The sequence below is a fragment of the Spermophilus citellus genome (assembly GCF_964194105.1).
Source record: "Spermophilus citellus genome assembly, chromosome: 13".
In the NCBI taxonomy this organism is placed as follows: Eukaryota; Metazoa; Chordata; class Mammalia; order Rodentia; family Sciuridae; genus Spermophilus; species Spermophilus citellus.
The window spans coordinates 77,006,310-77,028,642 of NC_138193.1; the positions used below are offsets into that span (position 1 = coordinate 77,006,310).

At 38.1% G+C, this 22,333-nt stretch overlaps 1 protein-coding gene across 1 annotated transcript in view; it reads left to right on the forward strand.

The window, feature by feature from the left end:
• The window catches only part of LOC308632146 (uncharacterized protein), a 109,713-nt gene that overhangs the window by 57,748 nt on the left and 29,632 nt on the right, over positions 1-22,333 (forward strand). The window contains exon 3 of the mRNA XM_081263934.1: positions 17,902-18,066. Within this exon, the coding sequence (XP_081120060.1) occupies positions 18,024-18,066 (43 nt within the window). The 5' untranslated portion in view covers positions 17,902-18,023. The remainder of the gene's footprint in view (positions 1-17,901; positions 18,067-22,333) is intronic.

The following is a 22,333-nucleotide window of genomic DNA, read 5'->3' on the forward strand; positions in this document are numbered from 1 at the left end:
GTCCTATTTTTAGTTTTTTGAGCAACCTCCATACTGTTTTCCATAGGGACTGCACCATTTTACTTTCCACAGAAGCGCACAGTGCTAAGAATTTCCTCACATCCTCACTAACACTTTTTATGTTTTGTGTTTTGTTTTGTTTTAATAGTAGCTATCCTAATAGGCATGAGATGGTGCAGACTTTTAAAATCTACATGCATCTCCAAATAGACATAAGCCTCCAACTGCAGACCATCTTGCCTCCCTACTGGTTCCCTTGCTGGTTCCTCGCAGGTCCCCCACAGGCCACCATTGAGCAGTTTCCACGGCATGAAGTTTCACAATTTCTGGCACCCAGCTGCTCAGCAGCACTAAATATACGCGATGAGCCTCACTCTCCTCCGGCTCAAGCAGTTTTGGCGCATGCTCAGTTAGCTTCTGGGTTGTTTCTCCAGCCTCCTGTGGGTCCTCCGCGTCCCTAAGATTCCATAGCTCAGAGAACGCAACTGAGGTGTACTTGCAGGAAAGACATACAATACAGCAATAAACAGTCACAGTTACAAAATAAAATGAAAGGAAAGAGGACAGTCTCTAAACACTTATCACAGCCCCGGCTGACAAAGACAAGCGAAGGGACACCTGGCAGGCTCTGTCCTCCTGCCACTGACCTCAGGGTGTCAGCCCGTGGTCCCTGGAGTCCAGTTCTGTTTTTGGATCATTTCTGCCTCGGATCATTTCCCCCATATCACAGAGAATTCTAAAAATAATTCCCAAAATGCCCTTATGTGCAGGCTAATGGAAGGGAAGCTAAGATTTAAACATGTTAATTTCACAATTAAAGGTTATGCTTGGCAAGTCAGTAAACCTCACTGTGCTTGTTTTGTCAGCTATAAAATGAAGCTATTGGACAAAAGCTCTTAAGATAACTTTAGTTCCAAAACTCTACATGATCCAAAAAAACCTTTAGTGTGTGTGTGTGTGTGTGTGTGTGTGTGTTTTAAATCTCTGACATATTCACCCCATATGGTTTTGCATAGTCTAGTGTTTAAATAAGTTAGTGTTTCCTAAAAATAACTTAGGCAGAACAGGTCACTTGGGGTTATGCTGGCTGAATTTCAAGGAAACAGTGATCTGCCAAGTGGATAATTCACATATGGTCAAGAATGGAAAGCTCCAGTCAGTCTTTAATAGGCCTGAGAGTCAAAGCAATTCTGTCTTACTCTGCCCTGAATGGCGACCTCATTAATGTAGAATAAATTTCTGAAAACTCAGACTCAGATGTTTGCAGTTGTTTGTTCTGTGCCAGAATTTGTGTGTCTGCATTTATAGACAGCTGTGATTTCTTAGACAATTGCTCTCTTATCCATCGATGTTCCTCTTCTAAAAGCACATACAAAAATGTCACTGTATTAAATGTAAACATAAAAAACTGCCTCCAAAATAAACAAATTATCTCAATGGTATGCTCCGTTGTCCTCCGTGGTTATCATTTCCCATGTTTCATCCTTTTTTATTCACACACTCTTCGATTCGCATTGGGAACAATGTAAAGAGAATCAGAATCATCCTCATCTCCCACAGTATCATCATGAAGGAAAGGTAAGGAACTTGTTACTGTTATGGGCCAGTAGCTGTCCTAATTGCCCCCACCCCAACCACATGTTAAGAGTCATTTAGGAATGCTGAGTCACAGAAAAGTGAACCTTGGAATCATCCAGTTTTCTTTGACATACCTTTTAATTACTTAATTAGAAAATACTCAAGAAGTACAATAAGCCACCATCCTGCCAATCATATTCATTTCATCAATTAAAATCATACAAAATATGCTTTGTTGAAAATAATCCTTGGGCTGGGATTGTGGCTCAGTGGTAGTGCACTTGCCTTACACGTGTGAGGCACTGGGTTCAATTCTCAGCACCACATGTAAATAAATGAATAAAATAAAGGTCTATCAACAACTTAAAAAAATTAAATTACAAAAAGAATATAATTCTTAATACCAACTAATTTATTCATTCTATGTTCAGAATAAACTTTAAAAACAAATTTAAACATGCTGACCCTGATTTGATATTTGATGTGTACTTTTTGATGTGCCACTAGTCAGCACACAAAAAAGAGAATCCCATAGATGATTCTGAATTGTTTAGCACCATAACACTCATTTTGGTAGCATATAGTGCATAGAAGAGATACAAATAAATTACTATAATGATTTAAAAGTAAGTTTTGCTTTTTAAAAAATGTATAATAATGATAATTACTATTACTATTATTATTATTACAGTATTGGAGATTGAGCCCAGGGATGCTCAATCACAGAGTCACATCCCCAGCCAGCCCTTTTAAATTTTATTCTGAGACAGGGTCTTGGTAAGTTGTTAAGGGCCTCACTAAGTTGCTGAGGCTGGCTTATGAACTCAGGATCCTCCTGCCTCAGCCTCCCAAGTACAAGTAGCTGAGACCACAGGCATACGTAAGCCCCTGCACCTAGTCATTCCAGCACTTTAATTAATTTATTTATTTTTTAACTTTGATACAAGGTCTCTCTAAATTGCTAAGGGTGGCCTTGAATCCAAGGTCCTCCTATCTCATCTTCCTTAGTGAATAAGAGTACAGGCATGCACACTATACCCTTCTGGTTTGTAGATTTTCTATTGAAAATTCCATATAATCAATTCTATCAGTTAAAGTTTAGTTACAGGAAACAAACCACTCTGCCTATTTGAAGCAAAAGAGCACTGAATGCAGGGACTTAGGTGCTTACAAAATTGTTGGGAGGCTGATAGGAGTGGGATAGTTTGGGCTCTTTATTATGTTTATTGGAACTTTATCACTGAACTGCCCTGACAGGGAGTGTGGTTGTCAGGAAGGTGGAGAATTCAAACCCCTTCTGAAGCTGTTCATTTAAGAACACATCACAGGGCTGGGGTTGTAGCTCAGTGGTAGAGCACTTGCCTAGCACGTGTGAAGCCCTGGGTCCAATCCTCACAACCACATAAAGATAAATAAATAAAATAAAGGTATTGTATACATCTACAACTACAAAAAAAAATTCTTTTTTAAAAAAGAACAAAACTTGTCTTTAAAAAAAGAGAACACATCACAGCCAGGCGCAGTGGTCCATTCCTGTAATCCCAGTGGCTCGGGAAGCTGAGTCAGGAAGATCACAAGTTCAAAGCCAGCCTCAGCAACAATGAGGTGCTAAGCAACTCAGTGAGACTGTCTCTGAAGATGTGGCTCAGTGGTTGAGTGCCCCTGAGTTCAATCTCCGGTACAAAAAAAAAAAAAAAAAAAAAAAAAAAATCACATCACAGAGGCTGTGATGTAGGGATTGGAAACTGCCACTACCACTGCTTCTTAACATCTGTAAAGCCAATTCCCACACACTAGGTTACTGTTGCAGAAAGCCCCAGTCATTCTGTGACCACAACTGTCAGCAGCAATACCAGAGAGGATGTGGTACCTACTCCTTCTGCTTCCCAAATCTTGCACAATGCATCTAATTGGTGCAGTCTATTTTACATCTAGAACCAGCTGCAAGGGAGAAAGAGAAGTATAAAGTTTTTTTAAAAAAAAAACACAAATAATCATTAATTATTGTTTTAAATGTCACAAAGGCAAAGCACAGAATATAAGTACAGCATATACCAGGGTGATCTAACAGTTTACAGGAACCAGAGACATTTTTTCTCCTTGTGTTTTCTTTTCCACTTTTTTTTTAGAATGGTAGAATATACATATTTATGTAAAATATACATAAATTTATTAACATAGCTGAAGCACTATGGCACACATCTGTAATACCAGCAGTTCAGAAGGCTGAGGAAGGAATACTGCAAGTTTGAGACCGGCCTCAGCAACTTAGTGATATCCTATCTCAAAATAAAAATAAAAGGCTGAGGACTAACTCAGTGGTAAAATAACACTGAGTTCAATCCCCAGTTAAACAAACAAACAAACAAACAAAAATAACCTTTTTTTTTTGAGCATAAAAGTATTTATTCAAGTGAAAAGAAAAGAGCCAGAGCTCTTGAGGGTTGAGAGGGGGTCTGATAGGGGTTATCCTAACTTAACTATTTTAAAAATGTGTATTAAGTAGCATTAAATGCATTATAATATTCTTCAACCATTGTCACCATCCATCTCCCTCTCCAGCAATTAGAAAAATGCAAATCAAAATGGTGGGACTGAAAATCGGTGCAGCCAATATGGAAAGCAGTATGGAGATTCCTTGGAAAACTGGAAATGGAGCTATGATTTTTTTTTTTAAGAGAGGGGGGGGGAGAGAGAGAGAGAGAGAGAGAGAGAGAGAGAGAGAGAGAGAATTTTTTAATATTTATTTTTCAGTTTTAGGTGGACACAAAACATCTTTATTTTATTTTTATGTGGTGCAGAGGATCAAACCCACTGCCCCGTGCATGCCAGACAAGCACATTACCACTTGAGCCACATCCCCAGCCCATGGAGCTACCATTTAACCCAGCTATCCCACTCTTCTGTTTATACCCAAAGGACTTAAAAACCACATACTACAAGGATGCAGCCACATCAATGTTTATAGCAGCACAATTTACAATAGTTAAATTATGGAACCAAACTAGATACCCTTCAACAGATGAATGGATCAAGAAAATGTGGTATATATACACAATGGAATATTACTCAGCATTAAAATAGAATAAAATCATGGCATTTGCAGGTAAATGGATGGAGTTGGAGAATATAATGCTAAGTGAAGTTAGCCAATCCCAAAAAACCAAATGCCGAATGTTTTCTCTGATATAAGGAGACTGATTCATAATGAGGATGGGGTGGGGGAGCATGGGAGAAATAGATGAACTTTAGATAGGGAAAAGGGGATGGAGAGAAGGGAGGGGGCATGGGGGTAGGAAAGACTGTGAAATGAAATGGAATTTATTACCCTAATACATGTATAAAGACAAGAATGGTGCATCTCCAGAACTTTTTATCTCATAAAACTCTTTACCCATTAAGCAATAATTTCTCATTCCCTCCTCCCTCCAGCCCCTGACAACAGCAAGTCTAGTGTCTGGTTTTTTTGTTTGTTTGTTTGTTTTGTATTTGTACATGAACAGATGCCTTTATTTCATTTGTTTATTTTATACAGTGCTGCTAAGGATGGAACCCAGTGCCTCACACATTCCAGGCAAGCACTCTGCCACTAAGCTACAGCCCCAGCCCCAGCCTCAGTGTAGTGTCTGTCTTTATGTTTTTGATTACTCATATAAGCACCTCATATAAGTGGAATCGTACAGTATTTGTTGTTTTGTGATGGATGTATTTTACTTGGCATGATGCACAATTTCCTTTTTATTTATTTATTTATTTATTTTTTAAGAGAGAGGGAGAGAGGAGAGAGAGAGAGAGAGAGAGAGAGAGAGAGAGAGAGAGAGAGAATTTTTTTTTAATATTTATTTTTTAGTTCTCAGCGGACACAACATCTTTGTTGGTATGTGGTGCTGAGGATCGAACCTGGGCCGCACGCATGCCAGGCGAGCCACTACCACTTGAGCCACATCCCCAGCCCCCACAATTTCCTTTTTAAAAGGTTGAATACTATTTCTTTTTATGAGTATACATTTTGCTCATCCATTCATCCATCAGTGGACAATAAAGTTATTATGCTTTTCTTATTATGAATTATGCTGCTATGAACAAAAGTATACAAATACCTCTTTAAGAATTTACTTTCAATCCTCTTGGGCATATACCCAAAAGTAGAATTGAGAGACCATATGGTAATTCTATTTTTAATTTTTTGAGGAAACTCCATACTGTTTTCACAGTGGTGGTACCATTTGATTTTCCCACCAACAGTGCACAAAGGTTCCAAATTCTCCAAATCCTTGCCAACTATTGCTATATTTTTTATAGTAGCTATCCTAATGAATATGAGGTAATATCTCTTTGCAGTTTTGATTTCCATTTCCCTAATGAGTAATGATGTTAAGCATCTTTTCTTGTGCATATTGACCATTTGTGTATCTTTTTTAAAGACATGTCTTAGTCTTTTACCTATTTTTAAATCAGTTTTTTTTTTTAATTTAGGGGTTATCAGACTTGCAAATATTTCTCTCCTTCTGAGGGTTATTCTTTTACTCTGTTGTTAGCATATTTTGATGTACTTTTGACAATTTGATAGAGCACATTATCCAGTAGCTTTTTGAAAGAGAGTATTTAGAGGGTAAATTTTTTGAGATCTTGGATGTCTGAAAACATCATTAACTACTTTCCTGCTCTATTGGTGAGGCCCCTATATAGAGAATTATAGATTAGATTTTTTTTCTTTAGAATTTTTGAAGGCTTTGTTCCACTGACTTTAAGATTCTTTCCCTCTTTTTTTTTGGGGGGGGTGGTACTGGGGATGGAACCCACAGCCAATCTACCACTGAATTACATCCTTAGACCATTTTATTTTATTTTGGGACAGTGTCTCTAAATTGCTGAGGCTGGCCTCGTACTGTAATCTTCCAAAAAGCCTCTGGAGTAGCTGGAATTATAGCTATGTGCCATCATGACTATTGACTTCTAGTTTCAAGTGTTACAAACTGAGAAATCTGAATAAATTTTTATTGCTGGTATTTTCTTTTTCTTTTTTTCTTTTTTTTTTTGCAGTGCTGGAGATTGAACCAAGGACCTTGTGCATGTGAGGCAAGCACTCCACAGAGTGAGTTAAATCCCCAGGCCCCATATTTCACCATTTTTTTGGTTGCATTTTCTGCTTGTATTCTGCTTGTATTCTGCTTGTAGGGCATTATCTATGTGAATCTAATTTTCACCCTTTCTGTTGGGCAGCCAGTGGGCCTTGAAGTCTGGAAACCCTGAATAAATGCTCTTGAATTATTCATTGTTGTTTTCTTCTCCTTTGATATTTAGATTTTGGATTTCCTGACCAGACTCCACTTCTCCTATTTTTCTTCTTTTGGTCTTTTTGCTCTGTTTTCTGGGAAATTTCTTCAACTTTATCTTTCAAAATTTCTATTGCTTTTTTTAAAAAAAATTTTATTGCTGTTATTAGGTTTTCAACGTCTAAGAGCTCTTTCTTTGTTATTGTTCTTGATTTTTTTTTTCATAGCATTTGATGTGCAGAACCTAATCTCCCTAAGGATATTAATATAATTTTTTAAAGTATGATTTATTTTACCTAAAGTTCTTTCTTCTAAGCTACTATTTTTTTTTTCCTATTTTCTTGCTCTAGTCTTTATCTTCCATGATAGCATCTTGCCTCAGAAAGCGGGTAATTCTTGGTTTGTCTGTTCATGATTTAAAGTACGGGACAAGCTGAGAATGGTGGCTCACACCTGTAATCCCCACTACTCAGGAGGCTAAGGCAGGAGGATCTCAAATTCAAGGCCAGCCTCAGCAATTTAGCAAGGCCTTAAGTAATTAGAAAGACCTGGTCTCAAAATAAAAAATAAAAAGGGCTGGAGATATGGCTCAGTGGTTAAGCACCTCTAGGTTTAAACCCCAGTACCAAAATAAATAAAGGAGCTAATTTTCTGGTTGCTGGAAATGTTCCATATTCTGGTAGTGGTGTGAGTTACTTGGGTGCATGCATTTGACAAAACTGCTTAGACTGTACACTCACGTAGAGCATTGCTCTACTGTGTAAATTATGTTTAAAAAAGGAAAGTCATACTTAGCCAGGTCTGGTGGTACACACCTGTAATCCCAGCAGCTCAGAAGGCTGAGGCAGGAGGATTGCAAGTTCAAGGTCAGTCTCAGCAACTGAGGGAGGCCCTAAAAAACTCAGCAAGACCCTGACTTAAAATTTAAAAAAAATAAAAAGGGCTGGGGGTGTGAAGCTCCATTGGGTTCAATTTCTAGTACAAGAACAACAACAATAACAAAAAGCCATAGTTAAACAACTAAAGTGAGAAATGAAGACACTGAAAGCCTGAGTGGGACTGCCATGGGAGAAGAAGTGTCTCCCAAGAAGGGCCCAAGGAGTTCCCAGAGAGAAGGCAAAATTCAGCTCAGGACTAGCGGGGTTCTTGGCATACACAATGAAAAAGAATTTCAATCAGGCACAGACAGAGGTTTACTCAGAAAAGTAGATACACATTCAAGGGAGCGTGAGGACAGTCACAAGAGATTGCAGATACAGTGAGGCATATGCAATCGAGGGATGATGTGATATGGACCATTTGGAGAGTAAGAGACCCAATTTTGGCTTTCCTGGCTTTTCTTTTAAAGGAAACTTGGTGAAGGGTGGGTACGGAAAGATGTGTAGAAGTGCTATCACTCCATTGATCTTGGGATTCTGATGGTCTGGTCATTCTTAGGATCTTCAAACTGACTTGGTTTTCATTTTCTGATTGGTATATAGCACCTGAAAATTCCTTAAATGATAGGTTCCTCAGAATATGGTATCTCTCTCAGCATAATTGGTTTAGTGGGGAGTTAATTAACAGTGCACAGGTAGATTTACAGATTTCCCAGGAATTTGGAAGTAACAGGCCTGGAAGAGAGAGTCTCTTGACAGACCTGGAAAAGTATGCAGAACTTCTGAGTTTAAATATTTTCTTTCTTGTCTTTCTTCATGTCTCCTTCCTATTTCCTATTTTTTTCTATCCTGCCTCAGGACTTACAACTTACAGGTTCACTTTTGGGATGCCTGGGTGGACCATTTGTTGTTATAGAACCCAGCCCTCAGTGGGACCTGGCATTCCAATGCCCATTCTTCCCTCCATAGCAAGCAAAGCTGCAGGCTCGGCTAGGGAATGGGGCGGGGGGGGGGGGGGGGGGGCAGTTACCCAGCAATGTGGAGTGCGGAAGGCGCTCAGAGCTCTTACTGCCTCTCCAGCATCTTTCATCTAATCCTTATTTCAGCTTTAGGTTTCCTTTTACCCCAGTTCCCATGTTACCTAGTACCACTAATTCTTGAAAATTATGAAAATTCTGTAATGTATTTTTTTTTAACTTCTCTCTTTTCTTCACTGGCCAGCTTTCAAAATATTGTTCTTATCTCTTATTTTTTAGCCCCAAAGGTTTAAGTTCTTTCTTTTTTTAAAAAAAATACATCTCTTTATTATACCTTTTATAAATACCTTTATTATATCTGGGATTGCAGGGGTGCACCTGGCCCAGAAATGCCATTTTTTTTTTTCATTCTCTTTCTCTGGCTTCTGCAGTACAGGAAGACTCTCTGTGAGGAGTTTGGAATATGTACCAAGAGCAATCAGCAGAGCTATTACAGTCCACCCCTTTAGCCACTGAACATCAATACTCGTCCTTCAACCCCTATTTTGATCTAAACAATAGCAATCTGAACATGCTTCTACCTAACAGAATGCTTCTACCTTTGTGCAAATGGAAACATGCTCAAAATCTCTCTGAAAGGGGAAATTAAAGTCTCCTTCTTTAGACCCATCTCTGGGCAATGTTAATTCTTCTACTTTAGAAATAATATCTCTTGGATATTCTGTAACCTAAGAATTATGATATAAAGCTAACCATCGTCAGTATACCTTATTTGAAATGAGGAAATGGGGTATTTGTCATCTATAATTATGTGTGTCAGGAAGAAAATATGAGTGGCTGCTATTGTGCCTGTTTTTATAATTGGCCTGAGGCCACTGTTGGTATTTATAACTTCCTTCCTTTGTACTAGCTATTCGGGGTTCATTTTGCCTGTTAATTCAATTAGTGGTGATGGCTAGACATTTTGGACTGCCAGGAAGAAAATCTAAAATAGGTCCTCCCTACCTTTTCTTTTCTTTTTTTTTTTTAAAGAGAGAGAGAGAGAGGGAGGAGAGAGAAAGAATTTTTAATATTTATTTATTTTTTTAGTTCTCGGCGGACACAACATCTTTGTTTGTATGTGGTGCTGAGGATCGAACCCGGGCCGCACGTGCTACCGCTTGAGCTACATCCCCAGCCCACCTACCTTTTATTTTCAAAATGCAACTCTCCTATCAATTCTGGCATTAGGGATGGTTTTGGTATTACAGATTTTCATGAAAAGAGAAAGGTAAATAGGGGTCACGTGTTATGCCTTTCTATGTTGTTGAGAGTCCCAGGTGAAAATGACAGTTGGACAGCTGAGCACTTTGTGAAAATCAAGCAAATGTGATTTTTTTAACCAACGAAAGGAAGACGAACATGCCTTGGATTCAAGGCTAGCAAGTTCCAAGGCCACTGTTGTTCATCACCAAAGTTGAAAAATCTCACCTCATGATCCAGAAAGCCACCAACCTTTATCCCCAGATGGTCAACAGGAGTAATTGCAAGCAGAAATAAAGTTGTCCTCAACAAGCCATTTTATACATGTAACAGAATTTGTTTCCGTTTTCTCCTCCCTCCCTTGTCAGCCTCAGTTTTCCCTTCCCTCCCCGGCTTGTGTTGCATTTGTACTAATCTTTGCTAAAATACAAACTGTTTATGTCAACTGATAAGAGATTAGCATAATTCCTTCAGGGAATATTTGTATTTCAGTAGAGGATTCATCTGTTAAAATTAAAGAGTAGAACTTTAATGATGGAATAACAGATGGTGGAATGAACCTTCCACACCCTGACCTGATTTTGAGCAGAAGATTCCACTGACTTATAATGCCATTGCAATGGTGGGTGCAGTGGTGCATGCCTGTAGTCCCAGCTGTTTGGAAGGCTGAGGCAGGAGGATTGCAAATTTGAGGCCAGCGTTGGCAAGACCCTGTCTTAAAATTTAAAAAAAAAAATTTAAAAGGTCTGGAATTGTAGCCCAGTGGTAAAGTGCCCTTAATTTCTACCCTCAGTATCACAAAATACTTGTATAAATACATACATATATACATAAAACCATTGCATTAATATAGATGATAATTAGTGATGGTATCAGGTTATATTCATATCTCCTGACATTCAGCTCATGTTCATATCTTATTGTCAAAGAGCTCAAACGTGGCATTAGTCATTTGTATTTCTATTATTATCAGGCTCAGATTATGTGACTGGTGGATCACTTGGACATTTAGGACACAGAACTCTAGTTTGTTAACCCCAGTCTACATCTCAGACTATCTAGTCATCTACCCAAATTCATACCTTGTCACTAGGAGAACTGGCTTTGGGGAACTAATGGTAATATTCTCAGATCTGTTTCATCTGCCAATTTAAGAACATTTCTTGGTGCCAGTTTCACATTTGGGAAATTCTTCATCAAGGTCGACTTGAGACACTAGCACAGTTTAGATATGAAAAAGCACTAAACATTAGGGATTTTCCAGGAGAGAAAAGGGCAAGTATTGAGTAATAACCTAGACTCCAGGACCCAGAGATAGGACTGGTGAAGTCTGAAAGGATTAGTTTGCTTTAGGAGCAGGAGATTGGGGGTGCCTTTGATGCTACTTGAGAAAATTAAAACACATACCCCATCTCTGCTTTGGGTAAATCCAGTGATGCTTCCACTCCTTAGATTCAGAATCCACTAATTTGGTGTTTGTGATCTTTTGACTTTGCCTTTGTAATGTTGATAAACATAAGGCTTATTAAAATAATTGACTATAAGTAGTTTTCAGAGGTAAACAAACCATTTTAGAAAATAAGCTCCTCTCACAGAAACAAGTAACACACTGACTGAAATCAATTGCACTTGCCTGGTGATTATAACCTCAGAAGGCCCTTCCCATGAAATGTGTTGTTTGCTTTAGATCTCATTATTCTTGGTACTCACGGATTAATTATGTTATACCACACTGTAGCTGAGTTTGTACTCATACCTGCCCCATCCCCCAACAAGCAGCTCAAAACACAGGGTTTTACTCTGGAGACCATGTACCAGGGTCCAGAATAAAGAAAATCTTGAATCCTTGCTCAAAAAGACTTCTATAAGAGCCTGGTGGTAGCAGTAAAAAGCTTTTATAGGAAGGAAGTCAATGACTTAGGTCAATTATTTGGATCCTCTGTCAAATAACAAACCAGAGGAAATTGTAGGGTGGGTCAGGAAAAAGGTTAACTGAAAAGACCTTCAAAGTAGATGTAAACAACTCCATGGGAAGTGAATGGACTCGTGGGTCTGGGTTGCCAGGAGCTGAATGTCTGATGGATGTGAGAAAATGGACAGTGTAACAATCTAAAAGACCCAGGGAAATCCATGCTTTGGAAAGCTTTTGGTCATTTCATAAGCTTTAAATTGTAAAGGAGGTTGTCCCCTGAGGGACTGAATACGGATTTCTGGAGCAGGTTTACCTTGAAACTTCCAGAGAAAAGTTTCATATGAACGTTAGCCTCAGCATCATAACAGGGTGGGAAATCTGCGTTAATGCATGGCCATTCTGTCAGCAAATACCCCTCATTATCTTGGCCTAAAAGAGTTTTATACTGCAACTTAAAAAAAAAAATAAGTAGTTTAGATTGCAAATATACCTGTTAGCACCCCGAATAGAGGTCTTATTTTTAAAAGTTGATGTTGAAACAAAAGATTACAACTATCTATATAGGTGGATGCTTTGCTCTTAGTAAATGAGCATATAAATGCTTAGTATTGTTGTCATCTGTTTTCATTGCTATAGTAGAATACCACAGACTGGGTCATTTACAAAGAATAGAGGTTTATTTGGGTCATAGTTCTGTAGTCTGGAAATATAAGAGCAGGGTGCCCACACCTGGCAAGGGCTTATAGGCTGCATCACAATGTGGCAGAGGGCAAGCAAGCACAGCTGAGGCAGGAAATAGGATCGAAGTCATCCTTTTTTATCAGAAACCTACTCCCCAGCATTAACTTGTTAAGACCCATCATCCCAGAAGTGAGACACCTAAAAAACTTAAACTGAGCCACAAATAAACCACATATGGTAACTTTTGAAATAAATACTAAGTTTTTAGAGTTCTTTTCTTTTGAGAAAAGTAATGGGTGAATGATTAGAATGTTTAGAAAATATATTTCCTTATGGATGTATGTGAGAATATATATAAAGGATACATAAGCTCTTGATTATGATTTCCAACCAATTTTAATGCACTTGGTTTATTTTGTTGAAATGCTGAATTGAAAGCTGGGGACTTAATGGGTTAATCCATTCATGAGGGCAGAGCCCTAATGACCTAAAAACCTCTTAAAATTCCTACCTCTTACTACTGTTGAAATGGCAATTAAATCTCCAACCGAGTTTTGGAGGAGATATTCAAATCATAGCAAACAAGTTCTGTGCCAAGGAGGCCAGGGAGAGAAGGGACTGAGGGAAATCAGGGCACTTGCTTGTTAAAATGTTTATTCAAGAAATAAGTTTGATTACTAAGTAAGGGGAAGGGGAGGCAGCAAAGAATTCCCTTTCAGGGCATGGTGTTGCATGCCTGTGCCTGTAATCCCAGCCACTTAGGAGGCTGAGGCAGGAATATCACCAAGTTCAAGTCCAGCTTCAGCAACTTAGACCCTCAGAAACCTTGTCTCAAACGAAAAAATAAAGAAAGACTAAAAATGTGGCTCAGTGTTAAAATGCCCCTTGGCTCAATCCCTAGTACTAAAAAAAAAAAAAAAAAATAGAATTCTTTCTGTTGTTCACTTTTCAGATCTAGGTCTCTATTTATTTCTATCATGGAATCAACAACAACAACAACTTGATAATACTGGAAATTGATTATGCTAATTGGCTTTTGTTTGTTTTTTCTTTTTTAATATTAGAAATATTGATAAGATGGTTTTACTTTAAAAATAGGTAAACAGAATAAATGTGAATCTTGCTATGTCTTCTCCATCTTGCAGAACATAAATTTAATTTCAGATTAGAAAGACATATAGCTGATGTTGATCATTATCTAAGAAAACAAGTCATAAAGGATATATTGTGTTAAAGAACAGTTAAATGAGACATATTCCCAAGGTCCTTGCCTCATGTCATTTTGTAAAACTTTTTTCTAAAAAGGTAAAAACCAGTCCCTATATTTGAGGAGTAAGTGTTCATTCCTGTTATGTGACTTCATATATCTTCATACATGAGAGTCCTTTTATGTTAATTTTAGTTATAATATTGAATTTTCTAGCAGTTGGTAAAACATTATAAACAATCATTATATAGGAGCAGCCTCTGGAAATGAGATAATTCATGATCTATATTCTTTTTTTTTAAATTAATTTTATTTTTTACACAAATGGAGCACAACTTTCTATTTCTCTGGTTGTACGTGATGTAGAGTCACACCATTCATGCAATCATACCCATATATAGGGTAGTAATGTCCATCTTATTCCACCATCTTTCCCATGCTTGTACTCCTCCCCTCCTTTCCCTCCCCTCTGCCCAATCTATAGTTCCTCCATCTTCCCTTGCCCCCACTCCCATTATGAATCAGCATCCACTTATCAGAGAGAACCTTTGGCCTTTGGTTTTTGGGGACTGGCTTACTTTGCTTAGCATGATATCCAGGGGAGCTTAACTACTGAGCTGCCTAGCCTTTTTTTTTTTTTTTTTTTTTTTAATGTTTTTAGATAAGTTGCTTAGGGCCTCTCTAAGTTGCTGAGGTTGGCTTTGAACTCAAATTTCCTCCTCCCAAGTCGCTTGGTTTTTTTAAAAAACTTTTAAAATGTGCAGTTTTCACTTGGGATACTGTGTTTTAGCCCGAAAATGTTATACCAGTCTTCTTGCTCACAAATGTCTCTCTCAATGCTAGACTGGAAGTTTCCTGGGGGTAAATTTCTATCATCTTATCCCTCAAGGTGTTTTGCTCCCTCCTCTCCCTGTAAGTAAACCAGAATATCTCTGAACAATGCTCTTGTGCTGCAGGTTCTAGAGGCATTGTCTTGGCACTAGAAATTACTGGAAGGCAGCCAGGGCCCAAATTACAAAAATAAGTTGGCATCTGAAATTGTCACTTAGACATTATCCTAGCTACACCAGAACTCTTGAATCGTTTGGAAGGAATTATAAGGAAAATGCAAAAGGAAGCAAGTCTTCAAGTGAACAAGCCAAGGTGCAGATAAAAAGGCCTTCTCTGTTTACTAGTACACTGCCATTGCTTGTGACATCTGCTAATAGATGCCACAAACCTGGAAATGGGCACCCCCCCTGGGTCTGTGTGCTTTGGAAAGTACTCTATTAACATCACTGTCTTTGGAACATCAAGAAAATAAATGTGTTTCAAAAACAACCCAAGAATAAAACGATCACATACTCTTGACTTCTTGAATCATTTTCAACTTGGAAATAGAGGCGACGGATGCCAATAGGGAAAATTTCACCATGTTCCAAAATGGCATAAATCAGATCAGGTATACATCTGAAGGGTTTGAATGGCTTTCAGGATCTCCTGCTGATAATCCTGGAGGAAGTCAGGGCCATCTGGAAGCCCCAAAACAATTCTATCAGGTAAACAGAATGGGTAGAGTTAATTATAGCAGTAAAGAGTGCTCAGAGCATCTGACTGGTAAGAGCTGTGCTGAATGGGACTTCATTTCCCAATGCCCAGCGAACTTGGCTGTGTGGCTGTTTCATTAGGAATAACAGTATAATTTTATTTCTCCCTCTGTAGCTAGAGGGACTGTTTAAACTGCAACATTTGGAGGAAAAGTGGAGAAGTTAACCAGCCCTTTCAATATTTCCTTTTTTAATTTCCCCTGGACACAAGGCTCCTTTCTTCCCAATACCTCCACCTAATTACCTCAGCAAGAGCCTCACAGTTGCTTCAAGTCTGACTCCTTTCTGCCTTGCTTTCCTCTGGTGCCTTAGGAGTGGTCTGGAAGAACTAGCGTGGAGGTGTTCCAAGTGTGATCTTTGGACCAGCAGCATTGACATCATCAAAATTGTTAGAAATGCAAATTTTTGTCCTCATCTCAGAACTACTGAATCAGAAACTCTGAAGATGGGCACCAGGAATCTGTGGTTTAACAAGCCCCCGCCCCACTCCATGATTCTGATTCGTGCCAAGGTTGAAAACTACAGACCTATGGGATCAAGTGGAGTCTCACTTCCTATCCCTCAGAGCTCTCAGTTACCCCTGATCTATCAATTCAGTTCTGTTCTTACTGTTTAGTTAGCACCTGCTCTGTGTTGAGGATTTACATTTGCTCTCTGACTAGCTTGGGGGTTGGTCAATTACAACTGGTCAAACTTTGTACTATGCAGTAACTTTTTTTGTTTATGGACAATATCAAGAAATAAAGTAGTCCAATTGTGGCATGACAGTGCACACCTGTAATCCCAGCTACTTAGGAGGCTGAGGCAGGAGGATTCCAAGTTTGAAGCCATCCTTAGCAACTTAATGAGATTGTTTCAAAATACAATTGGTCTGGGGATGTAGCTCAGAGGCAGAATTTTCCTGGGTTCAACCTCCAGTATCCCTCCCCACCCCAAATACACAGGAAAGAAAAAACAAAGAAGGTATTCCATATGAATGAAAATCTCATATGATCAAGACATTCTTTAATGGGCCAAAATGTTAAAAACTGGTAAGATTTTTGCATGGAGCATTCTTGTATTAATTATTCTTTGCTGGGTACCAAATTTATCCCCCCCAAGTTAGCAGCTGCTTGGACAGTCTTTATGTCAGGGAGGCAAGTACAGCTTAGTTCAGCGTCTGGAGGTCTCTTTCAAGGCCTCAGTAAAGTTATAACTGGGTATTGTTGACTTGATGCTTCCAAGCTCGTGCATAGGTTGTTTGCAGAATTCAGTTCCTTCTGGGTGGTTCATCCAAAAGCCTCAGTTCCTCACCAGATGTTGGTCAGAGTCTGTCTTCTGTTCCTTGCCACGTGAGCTTCTCTGTAGGCAGATCACGCGTGGCAGCAGGCTTTCCTCAGAGAGAGCAAGAGGGAGCAAGCCAGAAGCCAGTGTTTTTGCAACCTAATCTTAGAAATGGTATGGCATCACCTTTGCTATATCCCTTTTTAAAAAACAAGTCACTAAATCACCTTGCTCATTATTAAAGTATTTGGACCCACTCCTAAGTGTCTACAGTATTTTGCTGCATAAACATCATCATCTTTGCATAATCATCAAACCCTCATTTTTCAGTTCAAAGATTGGTTTATGATCTTTCATCCAGTGTCACATAGTAGCATTCTGTTGGTCACACTGCTTAAAAGGTAAACAGAGTAGCGATGTATTCACCAGTGGCCTATGGAGGTGCATTTGTCTCCTTGCACACTGAGAACCACAAACCCAGAATTCTCAGTGCATGCACATTGTCAGTATATTTCCCAAAGTCGATTTGTTTAGATCACTGCAGGATTAATGGTAACACATCTTATATGAGTGGCGCTGAAGATGGCATATCAAATAATGAAACCAATAATAACACTACAGAATTTTTGGACACAGAAGATTAAATTTTGTAAACCTATATTTCACAACACTATAGAAAAATTTCTCAAGTGCAATATTATGGCTAGGATGCACAAATCAATAACAACTAAAGCGTTAACTTTTTTTTTTTAGACTAGAAAAAATGTTCACTAAACTGTTCCAAAGAAATGATGTGCTCCATTTGGACTACTCAATTTTTATGTATATTCATAGCTATTCCATGCATCTAATCTTGCATCCAAGACAGTTTAGTAATAAATAATTTTTAAGTAATACTGGCACAATTAAAAAAAATCTTCGCACAATGGTCACACTCAACATTTTTGCAAAAAAAAAAAAAAATTGGCATAAAACCTGTGACAATTATGTGGTGAAATATGGTATGCCAAATACCTACACTATTAGGTTTTTACTAGAAAACATAATTTTCAATTCCACACTGTTCATTACTTATTATTTAACCCTTCCCCGCCACCCTACAAAAATTGTGATATGGCAAGTCAGAAAGTCAAGAAATACTAATGTAGACTTGTTCTTGAAACTTCGGAGTCTATATGAATCACTAGGGAACCTATAATGTATATTCCCAGACTTTAGCACAAGAACATCTGGTTCAGAAGAGTGGGTCTGTAGATTGATGTGATGGCCTCTAAAACATTACTCCACATCCTCTCTTCCAGCCACTGCTGCAGACACCAGGCCCTCAGCTTCTACAGCTTCATGCAGAAGAACCTCACATGTGGCTTGTATACCTGTACCTGCCTTTCTGCTCCAGAATGTCTCTGAACAGCAAGATGAGGTTATGCCTGCAGGAAGCTTTGACAGTCACCCATCCATCAAACTCGGTACACACCTGTGTATTCATTATAGCTCATTTTTTATTTGGATCGTGAATTACATTTAACATGTTAATGAGACATTATGAAAATACTTAGTTTGCTAGAGTTCAGCAGGTAATGAATGGATGCCCACACCTTTAATCCTAAGGTCTGGCATAATACTATCATAATCCCAAGGTCCTCTGTGCCTTTCACCTGTCTTGGATTTTATTTTCTTGTGCTTCTCTTTCAACATGACTCCTTAGGCTATTTACTTCATCCTTTGGTTTCATTTGTTTATAAGCCTCATCACATCTATGTGGAAGAAATAAAATAGAAGGGGCTGGGGATGTGGCTCAAGTGGTAGTGCTCTCGCCTGGCATGCGTGAGGCCCGGGTTCGATCCTCAGCACCACATACATACAAAGATGTTGTGTCCCTTGAAAACTAAAAAATAAATCTCTCTCTCTCTCTCTCTCTCTCTCTCTCTCTCTCTCTCTCTCTTAAAAAAAAGAAATTAAAAAATAAATAAATAAAATAGAAAATCATTGAAGATAAACGGGATGCTTCTATATTTATTCAAACTAAGCCCTGGAGTTGATATCACAAGTGGGGTTTACTTTAGTCAATAATAACAAATGGAACTTAAGCAAACAAATCCTTGGGAGGTAGAACTTGAAGTAGGGAATTGGAGGTCATTTGTATGCCAAACAAAGTTTGCTATAGAAGATTCATGTCAAAAATTTCTTTTGGTGGTGATTTTCCTTGCTAAGTGTTTGTCTCACAGATGTTCAGATTCATATTTCTTAGTCTGTCCATCTTGTGGTAGATATTGCTAGTTCTCTAGCCAGTGTTGATCCTCCCCCTCCTCCCACTAACATAATTTTGAATTTGTTTAGGGTAGGCTTGTGCCCACCATGTAGGGGTGGTCTTGCTCTGCCTAATGAGTTGCAAGTGAAAGTTGCTGGGTGGGGCTTCTGGATAAACTCTTTAAAAGGAGAAGAATTAAGTTGGCAGTTGTTTTACTCTTTTTCTTCAATTGTCTTTCTGCCTGAAACATTGGTGCAGTATTGAAGAAGGATGTGTCACTTGCCATCTTGCAACCAGCAAGCAACAGGCAAAGATGAAGAACGTGTTTGATAAAGATGGCTGCAGCAGCCTGCCCTGCTAGCACTGTGGTGCCCGACAAGCCCCGGAGCAACTGCATTTGACTCCTGATTCATGAGAAAAATAAACCCCTGATTCTTTAAACCATTATTGGATCTTTCTGGGTTTCATATGGCAATCTAAATAATAAACAGAACGAGGTTCTCTAAAAAATAATGATATTTATCTGGAAATAAGCAAGGAGCATTTCCACGCATGCTACAGAAACTAGGGGAATATTCAAAAGTGACAGGATAAAGGGAAACTTTTAAAGGCAAAATGAGAATTGCATACGTTATTTTGAAACAATATCCTTTGCCATAAAGAATAATGAGAAAGAGCATTTCTAAACCAAGGTTGAACAGGCAGTTATTGGACAGACATCCCTGTAGAAGTATTCTTTGTGTACTGTCATGGTGGCCCTAATACAAGATCATTGTTCTGGCAGTTTTTTGTGATAGTTCTTGTTATCAGTATATGTGCATGAGGTTCCCTCCTTCATAACATTCTGGCTTTTCAAAATTTGTTTGTTTGACACAAGCAACTCCATTTGATTCGGACAACTTTCACACATGCAGCCTAACATATTATAATCCTCTGAATTCTTTTATTTAAGATTTCTTAAATGTTCTTTCTCAAATCTCCTGTGTGATAGTACTTTTTTCTACTTTAAGGAAGTTGCAAGTTTATCTATAGGTATATCTTGTATTAAACTAATTCAGTAAGAAAAATAATTATACTTTATTACAAGAATGGCATGGTATTTTATCATCTTCTAGTCAAAGCAAAACTCAAGAGATCACCTACTCACCAAATACTTTATCATTACCCGAACAAATTTTATTATCAATAACTTTATTTTATTTTTTTTGATGGTGCTGTGGATTGAACCTAGAGCCTTGTGCTTGCAAGGCAAGCACTCTACCAACTGAGCTATATCCCCAGTCTTTATTTTCTTATCATATGTCTCTTTTATTGAATAGCTCCACAAGGTAAGGAATGTCATGTTCCTCACTATATGGTCATCACCTGAAAAATGCCTGCCACATAATAGGCACATGCAAATCATTTCATCAGTGAATGAATGGGGTTATCTAAGTTCATCTAACGGATGAGGAAACGATCTGAGAGAGGTAAAGTTTATTCAGCACCAAAAATCTATTCATTCACAGTGACCTATAAATAATGGTTATTTTGTAAATTTCCACTTAAGTATAACAAAACAGTTATTGGCCCAGGGGCCTTTTCCTTGCAATATATTGACAACTGGCTTTGATTCAATTGCAAAAATAATTCTTTGTTAAAGAAGTAATTTACCAAATATTATGGCTTGTACTATTGTATATTTAAAATAGAGTTAAATTAAATTAATAAAATGTCACTCATTCAACATTCCAAGAAGGAGAAGGAAAGGAAACCAAAATGTCTTGAGGAAGATCTCATGACATTGCATCTGGTCCTCATAATAGTTCCATTTCACAGATGATGAAACTGAGTACCAGTAGGCTAAGTGGACTTGCTTGAGGTTTCCCAGCTGCTAAGTGAGACTGGGTATATATCATTCTAAAGCTTGTGCCCCGCTAAGGGGACCAAATGCTCCTTTGCTCATTATTATCTATAAAGCACTTGATCAATATATATTGTTATATTGCCTACAACTTGCACTCAGCCAACTTCATCAACCTCAGAACCATAGTGATATTCATGTCAAAGAAGGTTCCTGCTACTTTTAACCGGACCCATATTTTTAAATTGCATCAAGCCAGCTGCTCCTGGCTTGATGATGTTCAAAGCTAGAACATGAACCATGATAAAACAAAATGTTTGAAAATTTTCTCTGCTTCTTATTCATGTATCAAATCTATAATTTCTTGACCACATAAGATTGGTACAGTCTGTGCACTTGGGTTGGGGAGTTAGTGGTTTAGAAAAAAAGGAGAAGTGTGAATTCAGAAAAACAGCTGCTCCTAAATGGAATGAAATCACCCAGTCCCAAAATATGCTTGGTCCAAGATTGCTTATTCTCCTGTGAATTGGTTGGTACTTCTTAAAATGTCCTCACTTTGCCACAATTATATTAAATCACCTCTCTATTTCTGTAAGATTAGACTATCAGTGATGTTAAACCTATTTGTGGAAGCCATGTCTCTTTTTCAGAGGAAGTCTTATGTGGAGCATTAATATGTAAACCAGATAAGAGGGAAAAATGGGGTTTGGGCTGCAATGGGAGCCTGGAGGCACAGCCTCACTGCAGCTTGGGCTGAGAGAGGAGACTGCTGAGGGCCCTCTGCAGAATTTGCACAGAAGACAATCCCTAAGGTCCCTTGCAAGTCTAAAATTCTATGAACCAATGGCTCTGCTGGGTATCTGTTGGTTGTCTTATTGCCATGAAAACCAGTCATATTCAACAAGGGGAAAATAACAATAACAGTCTTTCTCTGGGAACATCTGGTTTGAAAATTAGAACATTTCAGTTCTGGTCCCTGCTCTACTACTATTTAGGTCTATTATTACCTTGGACGCTGTTTACTCACCTATGAAATGAGGATAAAATATTCCCTATCTGTTTTTAAATGTATTTGTTAGTGAGGTTAAACATTCCCTTTGACAAAAAGAAAATGAGACTACCGATCTTAAAATATTGCTTTCTGGAAGATGTATGACTAGAGGTATGGATATTGATTTCACAATTACACCATTACCATCTCGCTTCATAATTATAGTAAAATCAAAAGCTTGGAACATAAGTTCTATTATTGCTTGGGTATGGGGGCAGGTATTCATTTTTCCTTGTGCATAGTTACAAAATATTTCCAGAATAAAGTGGGAAAAATTCCTTTGTTAAAAAAAAAAGAAAAAGAAAGCTTGATTTTTGCAGATATATATATATATATATATATATATATATATATATATATATATGTTTTTAAAATAATTTTTATTTTTAAAAGTAAATCATACATTACAGGAAAAAAAAAACATAAGCAAAGAACAAAGTCATCCAGTCACAAGAAGCTTAGTTGGACGTGTCCCTCTAGGTTATGTGCATTTATATATATACAATATCCCATTTTGTGTGATTGAAATTGTGGTGTGTATCATGCTTTTCCACACATCATGAATATTCACCAATTCAAAATCCCGAAGCT